The sequence below is a fragment of the Clarias gariepinus genome, chromosome 19 (genome assembly GCF_024256425.1).
Source record: "Clarias gariepinus isolate MV-2021 ecotype Netherlands chromosome 19, CGAR_prim_01v2, whole genome shotgun sequence".
Taxonomy (NCBI): domain Eukaryota; kingdom Metazoa; phylum Chordata; class Actinopteri; order Siluriformes; family Clariidae; genus Clarias; species Clarias gariepinus.
Window position 1 is genome coordinate 12905110 of NC_071118.1, and position 22514 is coordinate 12927623.

Genomic DNA, 22514 nt, shown 5'->3' on the forward strand with positions numbered 1-22514 from the left:
CACACACACACACACATACACACACACACACACACACACACACACACACACATTATTACTGATAGTCACACAGGTACCTGAGGCGCCACCATGGGAGTAAATCTTTTGAAAGATAAGATGCTTTCCATGCAAACACACACACACACACACACACACACACACACACACACAGTACAAACACAGGTTATTAAAGTCTGTGAAGAGGTTTAGTGTGTAACAGTATGCCTATGGGTGGGAAACATGATTTAAAGAGCAAAGGGGGCCAAACTACAGTGTGTGTGTTAAAGGGGTCAGTTTCAGAACTCTTTCACAGCTGTTGGCTCTGGTGGTAAAGAAGAAGTTTCCACAGATGTAGATTACTTTTTTAGTTATAATGCAAAATTTTCGTTATTATCGTAAATTGGCTAGGAAATAATGAAAGTTAGTGTTTCGTAAAAAATATGTTCAGATATTTCTATATTTCCTTCACGCTTGATGAAAAGCATCCTTATATAAAATCAAATTGCAAACTCAGAATTTGTGATCAGACATTTTGTTGTTTTTCTCAATAGAACTGAATTTAACTAGTTTATTACCTGTAGCATGTTTGTGTGTATTAGCATATAACACTGCTGTTTTAAAAATTCTGATTATCAGTCATTTTCCTGCTTGAGTTGCCTATCATGTTTTCAGTTACCTGATAAGAATACAAATATCATAAAGAAATAATCAGGTTTTTAGCTTTATTATTTAGCAGCTTGTAAAATACCACTTAATCCACTTTCACTCCCTTGTTCTCTATACTGCTTATCCTATATAGAGCCGTGAGAAGAACTTTGGGCACTATAATGGAGGACAAAATAGAAAGCTTTATCTAATCCCAGAGTCAGGTAGTAAATCTGTTTCTTTTGTTATTTTCTTTCAATTGTATTTCTGTCATATTAAACAACTTCACACATGTCGAAATAGTTATATTATTTAATTTATCTTCTATACCCCTTATCCTGTGTACAATGTTTTGAGAACCTGAAGCCTATCCCAGGAGACTTAGGGCAAAAGGTGGGGTACACCCTGGATAAGGTGCCAATTCATCGCAGGGCACACACTCACTCATTCACACACTACGAGCAATTTAAGCCTGCCAGTTAACCTAATCTGCATGTCTTTGAACAGTGAAAAGAAATCAGAGGACCCGGAGAAAACTTACCAAGGACAGGGAGAACATGCAAACTCCATGCACTCAGAGGTGGAAATCTAACCTGGCCAGAGATCGAACCAGGACCCTGGAGGCGCAAGGCAACAGTGCTAACTACTACACCATCATGCCACCTTATAGTTATGGTTATATAATAATACATGCTTATTAGATCAGCCTCTATGTAAATGATTACTTTGAATAAATTCAATCGAATTGAAATAAAATTATCCATGTAAACGTATCTATTAATGTGTCCTTTATTATGTAGGACCATGGTGAGTCTGGAACCTTTGTCAGGGAGCTCAGGGTACAAGACAGGGGACACCCTAGATCTGGTGCCAACCCATCACAGAAGCATGCACACAAATACATCCAATCAAACAATATGGACAATTAGGGAACACCAATCAGCATGTCTTTGAACTGTGGGAGGAAACCCATAGGAAATACACAAAGCAGATGGAGAACATGCAACTCCACACATGCACACAGGCCATGTGGAAGGAAGGAGATCTTAACCTCCATCCCTTGAGATGTAATAAATCTGAGCCAGCAGTTATACCAGACACCTGATACTTACATGGTGAACGCATGGACATTTTACAGGATGCATTTATAATGCTATTATGATATGAGATAGAGCAATGATTGCTATGAGGGGAAAAAAAGTAGCTCCAATCTGGCAACATGTCCCCCCTGCGGATTTGTTAGCCACACCCCTTCTATCGTTTCCCCGCCCCTCCGCTCGCTGTCCCTTCAGCCTGAGTGATCCTGCGGAGGCTGTAACACATCAAAGAAGACTCGCGTGCTTCACATTCCCGCTCCCTCTGCAACCTGTCGCGTGAGGATTTTTTAAACATGAAACAGAAAACCGTTAAGGATTTTAATTTTAACGGGAGAAAATAACCATTAAGGACTTAAATTGTGACAGACATCCGGTGGAGGCAGTGAGTGGTGTGGAGAGAGACCCCGCGCACTGTTTAACTGAGGTAAAGCCAGGCTGTTTAATGTCTACCATCAAAATAACACCCCGCAAACCTGTCACGCGCGTTTGCGGTGTTTTCTTTCCCTTAAACCGGATGTAGTTCTAGTGTGTGTGTGTGTGTGTGTGTGTGTGTGTTTAACACACACGGGAAAAAAATAATCAGGTAATATTACGTTTCATTACCATTCTTTGGAGTTATGAAGTGCTTAGTCAGCACTTGTTTCTTTTAATGGATTAAAGTAAATCAAATGGGAAATCCTGAGACACGCGCGTGTAAGAAACAGATTGTAGGGGTGATTTCATTCTTCTCTTACTCATGAAACTTATTCGAGGTGGAGTAGGAAGCTGAAAATCTCATGGCTCTCCTGTTCCACATGCACAAATGCAGGAAACTGACTCCGAGCTGACGTCTAATGTACTACATACGGTGTAAGAGCACATGTAGGAAACTTTTTGGGAAGCTAAATCTGGCCTGGTTTCATTATGAACATGTGTTTTGTACTGTGTTCTGTGTCGTGTTCTAGTGTAACGCGTATCCTAGATCATCCCAGAAATCAATTATAATCTGCACTTAACACGTTAAAGAAGCCCTAACATCCCAGGCGTCTGAGGTGAAAGAGAAAACACTGGATAGTGTGTATAGTGCACTATATAGTGTGTAGGAGCCATTATTTCACCAGTGACATTGTTTCCCCTCAGCTTGTGTAGTGTCCCTGTGTTGGGAGTAGGGAGCTGAATGCTAAATGGTTCCTCTTTTGTCACTATAGTGGACTGTGAAAGTAGTTAGTTAAAGACTTTATTTGGTGTAGTGCAATTATCAGGTGGCTGTGCCTTAACAGACATTATGAAACTTTCAGAGGAACTGCCTTAAAGCAGAACTCCATTTCCTGTACCAGTTCCTGTTCCTTCAGGAACCAGGCTGGGTATTTTCTGTAAAGGAAATGATGTAGAAGTCTGTAATGCTGACCTCTTTTCCTCAACTTTTTTTTCCACTGACCTGATACTAAAGCTGCTTAAGAAGCAATACACATTGCTTAGCAATTACACATTTGACTGGTTATTTCTTTTTTTCTTTCTTTACCACATTTGTACTATTTTGAATTTTGAATACCTAACATTTTGTAATTTGTTCCTGGCAACAAAGTGACCCAATGCTCTATTCCTTGATACCTTTTAGTATGCCATCTTAACAGAAACAGCTTGCAAGCTACTGATGTCCAAAATACAGATTATTAAGGTCAATATTTGGTTAGGGTTAGACAAGGAAAATGGAATGTATTTTTGCAAGAAAATGCGAAGTGTATGCCGCTGTTCAGCTGTCAGAGCGTCAATTTAAATAAGAAAAAATATGGATGAAAAATGACAATAGCAAAAAAACAACAGATGGAATTCCAAACATTTTTACATAAGTACTAGAGAGTATTTGAATGAACACAGCAGTGCCGTTAGGTCAAAAGTACTAATAGCAAAAGTGGGGCCAAAATAGACTTCAATAAAGATAAAGACCATAAAGATAAAACCTGAGATGAACAATAGTGTGATTTAAAGGAGCAGACTGACTAATAAGGTGATGTCACTTCGTTTCAGCATATTCTTTAACAACCGAGATAAACGCCAGAAGTGTAATATTGTCAGGGAGAGACTGGGATGCATACTGAATAAATGCAATGAACTAGAACTTAGCTTCCTAGTTTGAACAGCTTCTGGAATGTCAGATTTATGGGTCATTTGCTATTCAGGCTAGTATATTCATAGCTCCAGGAGTCTCTGACTTAAATCTGAAGACCTGACCTTAGTGTTAATGCAGGGAAGAAATCCTCATTTTATTAATGAAATCATCGGTGTATAGATCACGTCACTAGTCCAAGTTATGGTAATAGTTTAAAAAAGTATCACCTCCAGGCTCCGGGTTCGATTCCCGCCTCTGTGTGTTTGAAGTTTGCATGTGCTTGGTGGGTTTCCTCTGGGTACTCTGGTTTCCTCCCACAATCCAAAGACATGCAGATAAGGCTAACTGGTGTTCCCAAATTGCCTGTAGTTTGTGAATTTGATGGATTGCCTGTCCCCAGGATGTACCCTGCCTCGTGCCCTAAGTATCCAGGGATTAGCTCCTGGCCCCCCACGACCCCGCGGTATAGACGATGAGGTGACGTGTGTATGTAATATAGCAGAAGAAAGAAGAAAAAGTGTTTGAGTCTGCAAATGACTTGAGACTGGAGTGGAGATTCACCTTCCAGTAGCGTAGCGACCCTAAACATACAGCCAGAGCTATAAAGGAATGGTTTATATCAAAGCATGTTCAAGTGTTAGAATGCCCCAGTCAAAGTCCATAAATCCAATTCAGAATCTATGCCAAGACTTAAAAATTGCTGTTTACAGATGCTCTCCATCTAATGTGACTGAGCTATTTTGCAAAGAAAAATGGGCAAAAGTTTCACTATCTAGATGTGCAAAGCGGGTAGAGACATCCCCCAAAAATTTGCAGCTGCAATGGAAGGTGGTTCTACAAAGTATTGGCTGAAGGGGGCTGAATATAGATAAACACCACACTTTTCAGATATTATTTTGTAAAACCATTCATCATTTTGCTTTCATCATTTTTCCCTTTTTGTTGGTCTGTAACATAAAAAATAATAAATGGATTCATGAAATCATACTACACACATGGATTTTATAGTCCTTTTTTATTTGATTTTATAGGTAGATTAACAAAAAAAAAAAAAAATTGTTTTTGGGAAGTTTGATGTTCTCTGCTGTAATAAAAGCATGCTCACAGTTTGAAGGATAAACTTACACAAACAATTGAATTAACCAGCATCTAAGTTCAAGATGTCATCTCAGTGTCGAGAAAAACAATTTATATGTCCTTTCGAGTGACAGTACTAGTAGGAAGTTAATTAAAATAGGTTATTATAGGCAAATGGTTTGTGTTTTAATATAGGCCTTAAATGGCATTAAGTATTTCAACCATATTTATATCCTAAAACGTGACTTTCAGTTGAACATGTGGTTTCATCACATTGTCTGAGAGTTTCAAGAAATTCAAGGTCTGAATTGAGACACACCTCTGTTATAGACAAACTACACCTTATGAATATACACATAACTCTCTTGTCACTTCTGAACAGCGTTTAAATCCGTGGTTACACCTGAGGACTGAATAACAACATGCACAATTACAGTATTAAACCCTCACTACGCTCACTTAACTGGGAAGTAAGTGAGTGCATTAAGTATCTATAAATCTATCTAAATAAACTTAGTGCTTAAAATAAAGTCTGTTTTTTGCTTTTAGATACAGATGTGCTGATGAGTCCAGAATAAAGTTGCACATCATCACTGCATTGTAGAATTTCAGAGCAGAACTGTGTTTAGTGAATAAAATAATAGGTGTTGATTAAAATGACAGGTGATTACACATATAATGTGGCTGTTACTGTGTGTGCACACACACACACACGCACAAACACAGAGCCTTGGGGAGTGGTTTAAGCAAAACCCACTCTGACGCTGTAACTTAAGCCGTGTCTTTGTCTCGTCTTGTTGGTTATTGACGTGATGGACCCGTAGGCCTGAAGTCTAAACGTCAGGATGTTCAGCAGCATTCCTCTCCGTCTCCTGAGCAAACACCGTCCCAGCCCTTAGGCCCTGATTTCCTTATGAACAGGGCACACATTAACAGAACATATAATATTAAATGGTTTTAAAAACAGCAAGATGTTTTCATTGTGCTGCATGCATGTCAAAATATTTTTATGAGTATGTATTTATTTTGCTAAATGAAAATCTAATGTATAATGTACTTGAAAGTGAAAACAATACAGTGTTACTCATATGGTTATATGAGCTTGATCTTGTGATAGATATTAGAAATAAATGCATTAATCTATTAGGTATCACTCTTTCATAAAAGCATCACTGGTTGGACAGTTAGGTTAGTTTGTACTAGTGACAGTTTCATGATTAGTCATACTGTAGTGTGTGAACGGACGTTTACCTCACTGTCGATACAATCAAAATGCAATTTTGTCTATTACAAAATTTGTTCTTTTTTTTTTTCGCCCGATTGCATTCCCTGCTCCTCCGGTGCTCATCCCTTTTGTGTCTCACTACTGCTCCCCAAAAATTTCACACCCCTCCCTCTGGACTCGCCCTGAATCATGCTACAGCGGACCTGTTTCTCTGCTGTGCTAGTTTTTTTTTTGTCCCAACAGAAACAACAGGCCTCATTTATTAGCAAACACTTCTTTTGGGTGAGCGCTCAAGAAATTTGTTATTCAGTATTGCCCAATTGTTTGGTGTCAGCCTAAAGGAATATGTTTGAATACTAAATGCTACATTTAATAGCTACATATCACAGCTGAAAGCGCAATATATGCCCTGGACGAAGTGCCAATCCATCGCAGGGCACACGCATACACACAAAGCACAAAAGTGATAAAAAAATACATAAACATGAACTTTAACACAATATTTAGATTTATTTGATATTTCTGTTAATTTCAAATTTCAGCGATCCAACTTTCAAACCGTCCCCTCCATTTACCCATATGTGAAGAGTAAGATGAAGTAAGAACTAAACACTTTTTTTGTGTATTAAGATGGCACTGTTTGTTTTGGGTTGTTTCTGTGACCAAGTAATAGTAATAATGGTAATAATAATATGCATCATTCCCATATTCCAGTAGCAGTACAATTTAAAAGTAATCATAACTTTGGTTCTTCTACATGACATATGAGAAAACCCATATGCACAATGTTATGACTGAAGCCTCCACAAGTGACTTCCTTAGAAAGTTTTTTACAAAAAATTTTCTTTCTTTTTCTTTTTTTTTCTTTTTTTTTTTTTTTTTATGTTATTTATCGACCAGTGCTGTGATGCCACATGGATCCACGTTGCTTGATTTTTTTTTTAAAGAAGATAACTAAGATAACAGTCTCACTGTGTGAAACTGTGCGTCTCTGCAGAGTCTGCGTGACCATCGATACTTCCCTCTTATTCTCTTTACCATCTGTGATAGTTTTTTAAGGAGCAGACATTACACCACTCTCACGTTCACGTTCATGTACCTGTTTATTCTGCCTTTGAAAGAGCGGTGTTCTGGCTGCTACTAATTATAATCAATGGCAATGTTTTCTCTGACAGATTTTTAAAAATGGTCGGCAAATGGGCGGCCTGCCCAGGTATACTGTGTGTGTGTGGGAAACACTGGTGTGTGTTAATGATTTGAATCACCAGAGACCACCAAATACAGTATCATCACAATCATACTGATTCTATTAAACAATTATAAACAAACTTATCAAATAATTTGCTCCTACCACCTATGATGTGGTACTGCGTCCAATGTGTGAATAGTTTAGAGCACGCCACCTGTTGGGTTATAAAGGAACAGCAATGTTTACCACCACCTATATTCTAAATGTATATATAGAAAAAAAATATTGGGGTCAATGTGGCGATAGATGAATGCCACACAAAAGAATTCAGAAACATAACTGAATCCTTTTTTGCCATCGTCCATCTCTTGCGTGTGTCTTATTTATTTTGTACTTTGAAAGTAACAAAAAACATCTCATGTGTCTTATTTCATGTACACACAAGAAAATATTAAAGGGCCATAAATTCTAAGATAAGCTGAATATATTTGTAAACAGTACATATACAGTAAAACAGGAATAAATATTCTCTTTTAATTTTTTTTTATTTTTTTTTTTCTTGTACCACAGCAGTTTGCCAACAATTACAATAGTGTTGTTTATTAACTGATAAAGTCTTGTTTTGCATGGTAACTTTAACAACCCAGCTGTAACTCAACGTTAAACTTCTTAGCCATGCTTGGCTAGGCTGTTTATATGCTTACAAGTTATTTGAGCATTAACATCCGGCTGAATTGAGTCAGCCTGCTTATAATACACTTGCCTTTCCAACCATCTTTATTCTTCCCTGAGAGCGATGTCACAAAACCGATCACTGTTGCTCTAAATAACTTTCAGCAAACTGACCATTCAACAGCACAAACTGTTTTACATTCATGGGTGCTTCACATGTACAGCCAATGTGTGTGCATCGATGAGGGGGGGCTATTTACAGACAGGTCTGTATGTATGTGTTTGTGTGTGAGACCGAGAGGTGCTGAGCAATTGTGAATGCTTTATGTGCAATTAAATAAGATTTTACTGATTCAAATAATAAAAACATGACTGTCATTGTTGATGCAGTTGATTGGGCCGCTAAAACTATTTAAGTAAAATTTATACTGTGGGGCAAACGTGCATCTGGGTATCATTATTAATGATTTATCAATTATTGATTGAATCTCGCTGGAAACTCTTTCCACATAAACTTTACCAAAAAGGCGACTTTATTGCGAAATTACACACGTTGTTAATATAAACCTGTGATTTGCAGTTGTTTGATAGTCAGTATGGCTGTAATCCAAAATAAATCAGCAACAAACCAAGTCTAGGGTTTAGCAGCAACATGGCTTAAACAGCTGTAATGAGGCAAAGCTGTATGTAAAAAGTTATCAACATGTGTCACGTGACAGAAACCTCACCGTCAGCAAACGATTGTGTTTCTGTGGTTATCAGGTTGCTGTGTGTGAGTGTGGAATAGGTGGAGTCGCCTAACAACCTGACTTCCTGTGATGAAACTAAAAGCAAGACAAAGGTGAAGTTTCTGCCCATTTTTAGCCTCTTAAATCACAGCGCTGTGTGGATGCGTGTCATTACAGCACTGCGGTACAATTTATAAAATAACTTAATTTCACTGGAGAGTTGTCATGAAATTTGCATGAAGTCACACACTGTCAGTGTAAAAAAAAAGTTTTAGTGTTTAACTCTTTTACTAATGGAAGAAACTGGAATAAAGATGGTGTGTGTGTGTGTGTGTGTGTGTGTGTGTGTGTGTGTGTGTGTGTGTGTGTGTGTAGGTTTGACCTTGTCCCCTCATCATTGTGGTGTGAAACTCACCATGGTGTCAACCCCCTCCCACTCATATGCACACACACACACACATTCCTAACATTCCTGCTTTTTCCAGTGAAACTGCTCATGAGTGTTTTATTGGATGTGGAATTGACAATTGTGCTAAATTGTGGTTATTCAGAGACCAAACCTGCCCCAACACGAGGAATCTCTTCTAATGCAAGACATGTGAACAATGATACCAAACAGGTTAACTCTGACTATGCCGGGGTGGGGGGTGGTCTGGTGATGGTGATGATCTTTCAGCTCCCATTGAGGGTTACCACAGTGGATCTGATCTGGCATCTAATCCATCATTCACACATTTGATTTTGGCACAGATTTTATGTCAAAATGCTCTTCTGCCACTAAAGGTGCACCTCCAGTCGGGATGTTTGGGTGTTGGAAACAGAACCTGGGCCTTTTTGGATGCCTAGTACTGAGTCACCGATGACCAGGCCGAGTAGGATTTCTACTTGTTCTATCACAGCATCTAGAAATCAAATCTTTATGTATCCAAAGATTCACATGAATAGGGTCTAGCTGGAAGTGCAAATACGTTTTTTTCTGGCTAAAACGTGTTCCCTGGGAATGCATGATGTGTGCCAATCAAGTGTTAGCAGATGCATTTCTGCCACAGGTATGGGTTCACCAGTTGCTAAGGCAGCTGTGAATCATGGAAAGACATTTAATTGAGCTTTTAGACATTGGGTTTGATTTGATTCAGTAGCACTTAAGTTTATTGTCTTATTTTTCTTAAGCAGCTATATTTCTTACTAAAATGCTGAAATGCTGGTCCACTTTTAAAAACAGCTACCAACCAGGGTGAGCACACGGCTAACACGTCTTTGCTTTAACACATGTGAAGCTGCTGAATATGTCTTTCCAGACTGCTGCTCATGACCTGTTGAGGGCACAGTCCAACCCCGTCCTCCTACATGAGCTCAAAGGGCACTACCAATCTGCTCTCTCTAGGCTCCAGGCCACAGATGCCGGTTACATCATTTGAGAACCGAACTCATGATCTCCATATGATAACTTGAACGTAGTTGCATTGGTCCTCTCTGGTGTCATTTGTCAGTTTTTTCCCACCAAAGTTTTTTTTTTTTTTTTTTTTTTTTTTTTTTTTTCAGTTAATAAATCGATGGCTTTATTTAATACATCTTTCAAAAAGAAGCAGACATTGTGTAGGTGTTTAGAGCGTACCTTCAGTGAAGTGTGTTTTAAAGTCTGATGCTCTACTAATACTAATCAGATGTGTTTGTTGATGGTTTTCTTAACAGCAACTATGTTTATTGTTGCTATGTGTACAATTACATGTTTACATGCTCTACTTTTCTTATTTTCTTTCAGGTGTCTGAGATCACACACTTCTCTGCGTCATGACCAGTCGGCCTTCTCGCTACTCCACTGGCTTCACCTGCATGTAACTCCGAGCCACGTCCTGTCCAGACGGTGTGTAAAATGTCAGCGTGCAGTGAGTTTGCTGAGCACGTGTGGAAACCCGGATCCTGTAAGAACTGCTTTCACCCACGTAACGCCCACGCTAACGCTAAAGGCAGGAAAAGCTTGTGTGGGGAGGAAGAGGAGGATGAAGGTGCCTTATCTTTGCCCTACATCAAGCCCACTATCGCCGTCAAACCTACTATGATGAATTTGGACACGTCCGAGATAGCAGTGGAATTTACCACGAATACACAGCAGGTAGTTGAGGGGGAAAAAAAAACTTCTGCATTTTGTGTATGCATAATAGTAACCCAAAAAGTCTGTTAAACGTTAACTTCTGTGTGCAAGACAAATCACAACAGGTTGCGAGTGTCAGGTTGCAACATTTAAACTCAGTGATACAATAATAGTTATTTATAAAGATATAAAAATATTAAATCAATAAACAACGAAAACAGATGGTTTAATAGTTAGTATAAATAATAGAATATATAGAGTTTGACTAATGGATGAACAGCTAAAAGCATAAAATATTAGAAAGAATTCCATATATTTGCCACATTTATCATTATCATTTGTCAAAAATGTTAATTTCTTATGGGGCAGAGGAATAACCATAGATTTAACTGAGAAGAGGACTAGAAGAATAAAATACTATATATATTTAATTTATGTGTAACTGAATAAACATGTATACAAGCTGATGGTCCAAAGTATCTTCCAGATGGCTTCCAAGTAAATGTACTTACCATATTTTAATGAAGGATTAAAATGGTATCGAACTTACTTGGTAATGTGGTGCAAACTGTTAAACATCTACCTTAAAACACAGGGAAGAAAACAGGAATTAATACATAAGATAATAATGTATAGTTTAATAAAAAAAAAACAAAGTCCGTACATTGTGTAGAAACAGGCAGGCTGAGGTCGTGCAGAATGGACGTCCGTGTTAACAGGTTGTGTTGGTGCGTGTAGGGAGATACGTTTAAACAAGTCTGTTAGTTGAAGGCTTGAGTCTTGTTCATTTGTGCAGCTGCATTTTGGAATAAGCTATTTTCGGCTCAGTGGTTTAAACCAGTATATTAAACAATATAAAACCGCTACACAAGAATTTGTTTAAAAAAATTGAATGCTATGATAACACAAATTAGTATTTAATTTTTACATTCCCAAAAGGAAATCCCTTATGTAACTGATATTTAAACTTGTATGGATAAATTTTATGCAGTCAGACTAGTGTTAGATCCTATTAATCAATATGATTACCAGTACGATTAGAAACTGCTTCCTCCAGGTCACTTCTTTAAATAAACTTTAATTTAAGTAGTTTTTCTCTTGTTTTTTGTTGTTGTTTTTTTGCACAAAAAAATTGATTTATTGATGGATATTTAGAATTTTCTGCTGAAAGATAATATTTAGATAATAAATATTGATTTATAATATTGACACAGTATGAATGCAGATCAATTCCTGCTCCCTGTTTCACCCAAATGAGGATGGGTTCCCTGTTGAGTCTGGTTTTTCTCAAAGTTTCTTCCTATTGCCATCTCAGGGAGTTTTTCCTTGCCACTGTCGCCCGTACACATTCACATTCCATACAAACGTAAATAATTCTTTTGATTGTGTAAAGCTGCTTTGTGACAATGACAATTGTTAAAAGCGCTATACAAATAAAAATGAATTGAATTTATTTGCTCAATACTTTTAACATATTTTTTTTTAAAGGGTTGTGTTATCATTAACTGGCACACTTTCTCAAACATTTCTGTTGCCTTTAACAAAGTTGTTTTATATTCATTTTCTCTTTTTCTTTTATACAGACCAATAAGAGTCTGATTGGACTAAAGAATATTCTGGACCTGTCACCTCTCTACATTGACAGTAACGGCTGCAGTAAAGCTCTGAAGGATGTAATGCTGCAGAATGGTGTTTCCACAAAGCTGGATTATTCCAGCAGGACTAATGTGTCTCCGAAAGCCCAATCAAATACGGCATGTGTGTTTATTATGCAGGAGGAATGCCGCAGTCCTATAAGTCTCAAAGAGAGCTTCAGTTCTCAGGTGGTCAAAATGCCCAAGGGCACTTATATCCCTTCCTGTGATTCAGTTTTACATAATCACAAACAGGAAGTGCAGGTCATAATAAACACAGCTCCAGGAAGTATAAATGGGACTGGTACTGGTGCATCCTCAGAGACATTTAGTGTTCTGTCATCACCAGTGGCAACCCCGGATTCCCTTAATAACGCCAGTCTGTCAGATTTGTTTTCACATTGCAGCAGTACAGACTCACTGACTTGCCTGGCCACGCTTCAGGCAGAGCCCATCTATGCTGAAAGCTCAAAGCGGAAATGCCGTCTTCAACGAAACACTGACGTCATCAACGAGGCCAGTGACGATGGGGAAGGCCAAAGGGCAACCATCACAGTCATGGCCGCCCATACAGAGGAGAACAACCGCACCTTTTACCTAAGCAGCCCCGATTCTGCCGTTAGCACTCAGTGGCTTCATTTTAGCCCCACAACCCCTGACGACCCCTCCAGCCCGGTGTTTAACTGGCCGTCTTCCCCTGGTGTCCATGGAGCATCCTCAGTCTCCACAGACCTGTTGGTACAGACAGAGGCCAAAGCGAGCCCCCCGATTCCTCCCAAAAGAACCTCACGTTCTCCAAAACTCGGCACGTCTAGTTTGTCTCCTCTTCCTGAGCTCAACTTCCACGTGACTCCACCCCTGAAACTGTCTCAGGTCGACTCCCATTCCTCCTGCCCAGGTAAAAATGCTCACGCGATGCATAGGTAATTACATGTGATGCATAGTTAATGCAACTACATTAACAACATTTCTCCACAGTACTGAGCAGCTTGTGGAGCTCAGAGCCTCGAGCCAAAGAGGAGAAAAAGGAGGAGGAGAAGAACAAAACAGAAAGAGAATGGAAGGACAAGTGTGACTCTCTGCCTGGCACCAATGAGAGGAACAACAGTCTCAGTGAGAAAGAAGCAGAGATGAGAACCGACAGCAGCAGCAGTAGCAGCAGTGAGCCCAGACCTCCGCTGCCTCCACCTAAAAAACACCACCGGTAAGAAGCACCTTTAAATTAACAGCTGAGTTATTTTATACAGCATGTTATACTCCTCTGTCTCAGCTGAAATATTTTTGGCTTGGTCTAGACTTCTTTTTTTTTTTTAGTTGTACTGCTGTTACTGCTGCTAAAGTTGCTAACATTTAACAGATTCTTATAACCTCTTATTATAGCATAGTGTTCAGTGTCTGCTAATGTGGTCCCTGGCTCTGTATGACACACTGTTATTCATAAACATGCACAAAAGAACAAAGAGAAAAACAGTCTACTTAATTAGATCAATGCAACAATTCTGAAAATACTCCATTTTGGAATTTGTGGTTAGACTTTTAAGCTCTAAGCTCATTAATAAACTGTTCTTAAAACGTAAAATAAAAGTTGGGAGTGTGTGTGAGACATTTTGTGTGCTGTCCTTACTACTGAATTCTAGATGCTGATTGGTCCCACTGGTTGTTGATTAATTTTCAGGTAACAGCCACTGTGACTATGGTGCAGCTGCAAATCACAGGTGTACAGTATATTACTATATATTATGGTGGTGTGTTTATAGTAACCGCTCGTTCACAGGGACTCGTACGCCAGATACTCCAGATAAACAGATATTTTAAAAAGGTGTGTTATCTTTGATAAGGAGAGTTTTTCTCGTAAGGAAGTTTTTGCGTAATATTTGGGCAGTCTCCAGAATCAGTGCTTTGGAACAGGCATAGGTACAGTAGGCTGTAAGACTAACATTTATTAAGCTGTAGTGCAGCAGCAACAACTCCAGCAGTGTGTAAAGTATGAAGGAAAGCCATTGATGTGGTGTGTAGTCCTCCCTCCTTCCATTTATTTTTTTTAGCAAATCAGATGATCCTGACTAAAACTCTCTCTCTCTCTTTCTTTCTCTCTCCCTTCTTGTCTTCTTGTTTGCATGAACAAATCCACGACCCCCCATGACACACACACACACCCATTCACACGCTCTGAATGAGTCTGTATTAGAACTGAATGAGTTCCTTGTCATTAAAGGTTTGATATGTAGTTAGATCCTATTGTAATTTTAAAAAAATGATGTGTGTGTGTTTGTGTGCCCTCCAATGCTTCCGTCCATGGTTGTTTTCCACCTCAGTTGTAAAGGCTTTGGACTGCTGATCGGAAGGTCCCATGTTCAAACCCCAGCACCCCCAAGCTTTCGGCACTGTTGGTCCCTTAATCCTCCACTACTCATATGTACAATGAGATGAATAGAAGTCGCTGTGGGTAAGGATGTGGTATAGAGAATTAGTGAGTAAGTGAGTGTAATTAATCAGAATGGGGGTGTGCGTGTGTTTTCTGCAGCAATACAGTGCCCGTCCGCCCGTCCAGAAAATGCAGTTAAACACATTGCCTAGCAGCTTTATCACTTGTCTGACGAGTAAAACTCCACATGCGCTCAAAACAAACACCAGATACTGATGAGCCTGAAGTGTCATCTTACCCCGAGTTCCCCCCGCATACCTGTAAACCGTATGTATGTGTGTGTGTGTGTGTATATATATATATATATATATATATATATATATATATATATAATTATTATTATTATACACCATACTAATTCTGTGTTTGACATTTTAAAGCATTCTTTATAAATGTTGGCCTATATTGATAGAATAGCATCTTGCAGTTGATACAGATTTGTGAGATGCACATCCAGGGCACAAAGCTACCGTTCCACCACATTGGGTTGAGATCTGGTGACTGTGGGGGCCATTTTAGTACAGTGAACTCATTGTCATGTTCAAGAAACCAATTTAAAATGTTTCGAGCTATGGCCTCCGAGTGGCGCAGTGGTAAAGTGCTCGCCCTATCATCCGGAGGTCGCTGGTTCGAACCCCGGGTGATGCTGTTTTCCTCTCACAGCCGGAGGCACAGAGAGAGCTGATTGGCCAAGCTCTCTCAGGGGGGAGGGATGAGAGGTACTTGCGCTCCCACATTAGTCACGGCGCTACAGCCAATCAGGGGCGTCTGTGAGCTCGCGCACACGGAAAGAGCGGCTAGCGCTTTCCTCCGAGTGTGTTACTCCGCCCCTAACGGTGCGTGAGCGAGCAGTTCGAAAAGATGCGGTCGGCTCGCGTCACGTGGTTCGGAGGAAACACGGGATAGCTTTCGTCCTCCCGACTGAGTGGTTGTAGTAGCCTTGATGGGTGTGGGAGCCCCCTAGTGACGGGGAGTAATTGGCCACTACTAGATTGGGGAGAAAATCGGGGAAAAAAAGAATTGGACAGGACTAAATTTATAAAAAAATAAATAAAAAAAAAATGATTCGAGCTTTGTGACATGGTGCATTATCCTGCTGGAAGTAGCCATCAGAGGATGGGTACATGAAAGGGATGGACATGGTCAGGGATGGACACAGTCAGAAACAATGCTCAGGTAGCCCGTGGCATTTAAACGATGGCCAATTGGCACTAAGGGGCCTAAAGTGTGCCAAGAAAACATCCCCCACACCATTACACCACCACCAGCAGCCTGCACAGTGGTAACAAGGCATGATGGACCCATGTTCTCATTTAGTTTACGCCAAATTCTGACTCTACCATTTGAATGTCTCAACAGAACTTGTGCAAATTGTAGCCTCTTTTTCCTATTTGTAGTGAAGATGAGTGGTAGCTGGTGGGGTCTTCTGCTGTTGTAGCCCATCCGCCTCAAGGTTGTGCGTGTTGTGGCTTCACAAATGCTTTGCTGCATACATCGGTTGTAACGAATGGTTATTTCAGTCAAAGTTGCTTTTCCATCAGGACTGCCGCATACTGGATGTTTTTCCCTTTCACACCGTGGCATGGTTGTTCGTGCCCGTCTGGCACCAACAACCATGCCACGCTTAAAATTGCTTAAATCACCTTTCTTTCCCATTCTGACCTTCAGTTTGGAGTCCAGGAGATTGTCTTGACCAGGACCACACCCCTAAATGCATTGAAGCAACGGCCATGTGATTGGTTGATTAGATAATTGCATTAATGAGAAATTGAACAGGTGTTCCTAATAATCCTTTAGGTGAGTGTATGTGTGTATATATATATATATTAGGTGTGTGTGTGTGTGTGTGTGTGTTAGATAGGTGGATAGCTAGATTCATGCTGATGTCCCATGTGTGCTGTGCTCAGTCAGTTTTATGAGTTTGCATGTATTTATGTGGTAAGCTGTGTATTGAATGTGTGCGTTTCTGTGTGTGTACAGCTCCTGTAGTAAGCTCAGTATGAGCAGTATGGAATTGGATCAGCGGGGATCAGTGGAGTCGCTCTCTCACTCTTTGAAGGACAAGATCACAGCCTCGTCAGATAGCCTGCCGACTCTGTCCGATTCTGGTGAGTGCACTACATCTTTACAACTGAGTGCCTTGCTGTCTCCTAGTGGACTAGCCCTCCAACACTGTAGCAGACTAGCAGGAGGATGGCAAAGGAGAGAGAAAATGAGAGGAAAAAATGGTTTCTGTCTGTTACCACAAGCAGTTAGCCTCATGAAACTACTTCTCTCTCTGTCTCATGTACACACACATGCACACATTCGTCTGCTTTTCTTCACACTGTTTATTTTCTTCTGTGACATGTTTTTATTCTTTTTGTTTTTCCTTTCAGGTTTTTTTTTCTGTGTCTGTTTCTTGCCCGGGTGTGTTTTCTGTGTCAGGTAATCGTCATGCTGTCTGATTACGTGTACACAGACACACACCCACACACCCTGATAAAACACACAGCTCTCATTCCACCTCTCACTGTGTTAAAGGCGTTACCTAGTTAAACAGTATCTCTCCCACACAGGAGGCAGTCTGTCTGTCTCTTCAGTGCTAGTATTATCTAGCCATCATGTCTGTCTGTTTTTGGAATGACAAAGAGAGAGAGTGATTTTCTGTCTGGAAATCACATGACCAGTATGACCTTTAATGCTTCAAACTAAAGTTGTATGATTAACATCAATCAACATAATCCCTTGCTTTCTTCTCTCTCTCCCTCTGTCTCTCGCTCTTCCTCTCTGTAGTTGCTCAGGAGTCAACTCAGCGTTCCTGTCCTGCTCTGTTTCCGGGTCCAAGGCTCTGTCCCCCGCCATTACCAGAGAAAAAACTCCTGAGCCGCACCACTTCCACCGACACAGAGAAGAAAGTCAAAGGTCATGCCATCACTTCCTGTTCATCTCCTCAGCTCGCGTACTCCTCTTCGCCGTCTTTGCAGACACTCCTGAGCAGTGGGGCAAGTCGGGAGTCTGTGTACGCTCGATTGGGTGGACTGTATGGCGAGTGCGTTCGCCGTTTGGCGCTGAAGTGCGAGGAGCGTTTTATACACGCACAGAAAAGCACACACCGTTTCTTCAACGAGCACGAATGGAGCCTGTTCAAACTGAGCTGCAGCCGTGCTGTTTGCATGACCAGGGATGCCGCATACTACCCTGCCACCTGCTCCAGTGACACACACACACCCTATGCTGTCAAGGTCAGTGTGTGTACGTGGTCCAGATTTTCAAACATTCCTGTTAGGGGTGTGACAATGTATTACAATGCAGAAAGTGTGTTTCAATAAAGTAGCATTTTAGTTTTGGAGCTCTATTTCCAGTTAAAATGACACTTCAGATGCTGCTACAGGTTTTACTGTTTCAGTCCATCATTTTTCTGAAGGTCAGACATGTATGATCTACTTTGCTGAATTAAATGTGTAGAAAATAGTAATATTGTGAGTGAAGGAGAGAAAGTTGGTTGGATAGATAGGAAGAACAAACTTGGTGGAGGAAAAGACAAGGCAAGAGCACTAGTACTGGGAACAATTCATGAAAAATTTTATGTTCTGTTGAGACTTTTATCTCTAAATTTTTCTCTGCATCTCTTTCTTAGCATTTACCTGTCTGTCTTCTGTCCTCTGTGCAGATCTGTAAAGGTCATACCCAGGAAGTGAGACGGTCTCACCTGTTTGGTCTGTCTGTGCAACAGTCCATCCCGCACCACTTTAACCTGCAGCAGGACTGTGGTCACTTCATCGCCTGCGTCCCTCAGAGCATGCTCCCTGGCCAGGAAGAGACTCTAGCCCCGCCCTCTTCCCCATCAGGCTCCGTCCCTGTGGACCAGCAGGAGCGTGTGGTAGTGATTACACGTGAGGTGCCAAGTGAGAGCGTTGCAGATTTCGTGAACGAGTATCAGTCTTTCCATCGTTCTCATCCCGAGGTTTATGAGCGGCGTGTGTGTTTCCTCCTGTTACAGCTGTGTAACGCTCTCGAGCACCTTAAAACTCACGGCGTCACTCACCGTGACCTCTGCCTCGAAAACATGGTCCTGGTGCCCCAGAAACCATCTCTGACCTCTGGCCCAACCCCTCATGAGAGTTTACCTCGCCTCCTGATTAGCAACTTCTCCAAAGCGAAGCGGCGCTGTGAGACGGACGAGAAGCAGCGAGCCGAGCTGACCCGCATGGCGCCCGAGATCGTCTCTGCCTCTCAGTATCGCAAGGTGGATGAGTTCCAGACGGGTATCCTGATCTACGAGATGCTGCACCTGCCTAACCCTTTTGAAGCTGTGCCATCACTACGAAATCGTCATTACCGCATTGAGGAGCTTCCCGCCATCCCCTCTGTGTCTATCTACTCATCCGGGCTGGAGCGCCTCGCCCGCCTCCTGCTGCGTCCTGATCCGGACGAGAGGATCCATATTGTGGAGGCTAAGCGTGGCCTGCAGAGTCTGCTGTGGGGGCCGCGGCGAGAGCTCCTCGACCGGGTCACCGTTGACAACAGGAAGGACAAGGACCATGAGGTGCTGTTTAACTGGCTGGACGTAAAGCGAGCATTGCTCATGATGAAGTTTGCCGAGCGCTCGCTGGAACCAGAAAAGAGCACAGAGCTCGAGGACTGGCTCTGTTGTCAGTATTTCTCCAACACACATCCACCGTCCCTGCTGCACACTGCCCAGTTGATGCACATAATCAAACCATCACATTGATTATGCTTTGTGCGTGTGTAGTGCACAAGTATTGTCTGCATTCCTGCCTCCGTTCCTGCAGTTTTTAAACAGCTTGTATAGTCATGAAACATTTCTCCTTTGACCACATTATTTGCAGATGCTGCACTTTGTTTTATAGGCTTAAACTCTCCTGCTGGGTTATAAAATCATCATAAAATCATTCTCACTGCCACAGAGAGAGTGCCATCCTCCTGCGTGTGTGAGATTTGCACGTTTGAAGAGTAAGCGGAAATGCCTCAGTAGAGAGAGAGCAGGACTATAGCTGTGTACTAATACCAAATCCCTATTACTCCTGTGATGAGACATTTCACATGCTTTTCTACACATTTCAGCACTGATGGTACCTCATATTGTCTAACGTTGCTATAAAAATTGTTAATTGCTAAGTAAAGTCTCTGCTATCAGACACAATAGTGCGCATTCTTTCACCTATATAGGGCTTAAATATAGAGATTGCAAATTATACAATTTTTGTTATTAACATTTAACACTGAGTTCCTCATTATACTTAGATATTAATAGAGAGAGTGCACTAATTGGTTGTTTCAGAAAGAAAGACCTGAACACCAATCAGAGGTTTGCTATACCGAGTCACACAGCCTGAGAGGCCTTGATTCCTTAAATACGATGATTATGCCATAGCTAATTTTATTTAAATAATATTGCAGGGTTAACAACAATAATCATGGCTGTTCATAGTCTAAAGTTGGTCTTTATACACTGTGCTGTTGTATGTTTAGACTGTAAACAGTTGTAAAAATGTATAAAATTTGATCATCTCCAGGAAGAGTCGATGTGAAACTGAAATTTCACTTGTTTGTAAAATGTGTACGGGAACTGTGTGAAGCAGGTCTTGATGAGAATTCGTCTGAGCACTGAAATCCCTGTTAGTTTATTTGTTTAGAATGAGTGTGAAGGCTGTTTTTTACAGCTGGAATTCAGTGAGAAAATGATCAAAGTAGTGATGCTGTGAGTTTAAAATAATGCTCTGAACATTACCGCCTGTAATTAATTAACCTGCTGGAATTGCATCAATAAAGTGTAAATATCTTTTCAAAAACAAAGGGTTATTTGTTTTATTTCATATTTCATTGTAGATTTTGGTGTGCTTCAGACTGCCATCTGCCCACCAGGAAGTGATCTCAGTGATGAAATTGAAGGCATCAGTAAAGGAGAATTGAAGAATAAAGATTCTACAGTAATAATGTAAAATGATTGTGTTGAAATAAAAACCAAATCTACCAAAAAACATTTAGGATAAAATCTATAAAGGTGTGTTTATCCTGTAAGTCTAAATGCACAAATGTGTTTGCTTATATAATACTTCTATTTCAAACTTTTTCACTAGACTATACAAGAAGTAGGCTACATTAAGGGTAACAGAACTGAAATTATCCAAACATTATGATCCAATTCAATTTAATGTGTATAGCGCTTTTAACAATTGACATTGTCGCAAAGCAGCTTTACACAAACAGAGCCACATGTTGCTGTTGAAGTGATGTGACCGCCCTGAATAATTTTGCATATAATGACATATATAAAAAGTTCTTACTCCTCTTATAATTCATAATTAAGTTTTTCATTTAATAATTTGTACAAGAGCTTTTTTTAGTTACAGTTAACTGTGATAAATGTCAGTAAAAAATAATTCACTTGGTTATGAACAAACATTTCTTTTTTATTTTTTACCTTTCTTTAAATTAATAAAATGGTCTGTTATGTTACAGAGAAACGAACTAGGGTAAAAGTAGGTTGTTACGGTCCTGTACTGTGTTCCTCTAAAAGATTTAGTACTAGGAAGAGAGGAGAGCGGCTGCCTGCCAAAACCAGTCACTGTTGCACTTTCAGAAAGAAAACACACCTGATAACATTATCTTAAACAACACTTCCCCTGTTCCACTCTCCTTTTAGTAATTGCTTCTAAGTCATTCCGAATTGCCTCCGAGTTGTTGTGTTTTAATATTTCTTTACTCATAGTTAACGTGAGCTTGAGCTTCTGCCAATACGCTGGCTAATGTGAGCTACAAAACAACCTAGCTTTTAAAACTAGCCATAGATCACGGCCACTACTTGTGTGTGGAACAAGAGATCCTACACTCGACATAGCGCAGTAGGTTTTCATTTTACACTACTTAAGATGCCACCCTGGAACATTCAGTTAGATGAGACTATTATTCTAAAAGCAGGATAAGTGGAGACATAACGAGAAACCTACGAGATTTACAGGACTGTCCATCACCTCCATAGTTTATTTCTTCTCACCTTTTGGTTACGTAGCACCGATAAGAATTTAAAATTACTCAAACTCCTGAAAACTTTTTCTTGTATTAGAGACTTACAGCTTTATCTCTGCTTGTTATCTCTGCTTGATCCTGGAGACTCCTTCCAAAAACATTAACATCACCTTGCAGAAAACACCACATTCACAAGTATGCTTTTTCTTTTTTTTATTTATTTATTTTTCTTAATTGCTTTTTCTAGTGTTGTGGATATGACTTTAGGACCTTGGACGAGTTTAAAATCAATTAATTAGTTTGTCATTTTTGGAACAAATGATTTAGGATGAACAGATGATATGGATGTGATGTGTCTGAATCAGTCGCCTGCAAACTATTTAAAGAACATTCATTTGGGGTAACTATAAAAACAAAAAACAGTCTAGACTAGTCTAGTTTAGTCAGTATAATGAGATGTAATAATGTAGTATGTAGTATATCAGAAATTATTCCTACTTTTATCCTATGGTACGGTTGACCTTTTGCATGGAATTTGCCCTGATTATCTTATTCCTTTTCTTGGATTATGTAACACGTCTGCCACACAAGCTCCTGTGCAAGTAATTACATTTATATAAACATGTGATTTACAGCTGCACTACTGTCAGATCTGCTGTTGTAGAAAAT

General features: G+C 40.2%; 1 protein-coding gene across 1 annotated transcript; it reads left to right on the forward strand.

The window, feature by feature from the left end:
• The first annotated feature begins 1933 nt into the window (after nucleotides 1-1933).
• Nucleotides 1934-20665, forward strand: LOC128507871 (inactive tyrosine-protein kinase PRAG1). Its single transcript, XM_053479004.1, has 7 exons — nucleotides 1934-2166; nucleotides 10485-10835; nucleotides 12398-13346; nucleotides 13427-13652; nucleotides 16854-16981; nucleotides 17649-18097; nucleotides 18526-20665. The coding sequence occupies exons 2-7, from the start codon at nucleotides 10596-10598 to the stop codon at nucleotides 19585-19587; spliced, it is 3054 nt and encodes a 1017-aa protein (XP_053334979.1). The 5' UTR covers nucleotides 1934-2166; nucleotides 10485-10595; the 3' UTR covers nucleotides 19588-20665.
• The last annotated feature ends 1849 nt before the right edge of the window (nucleotides 20666-22514 follow it).

Bases quoted from the DNA above. Each gene is read 5' to 3' on its own strand.
- LOC128507871 (XM_053479004.1), top strand. From the start codon at position 10,596: ATGTCAGCGTGCAGTGAGTTTGCTGAGCACGTGTGGAAACCCGGATCC. The intron at 13,347-13,426 runs GTAAAAATGCTC...ATTTCTCCACAG, and splicing joins CTCCCATTCCTCCTGCCCAG to TACTGAGCAGCTTGTGGAGC. The intron at 13,653-16,853 runs GTAAGAAGCACC...GTGTGTGTACAG, and splicing joins CCACCTAAAAAACACCACCG to CTCCTGTAGTAAGCTCAGTA.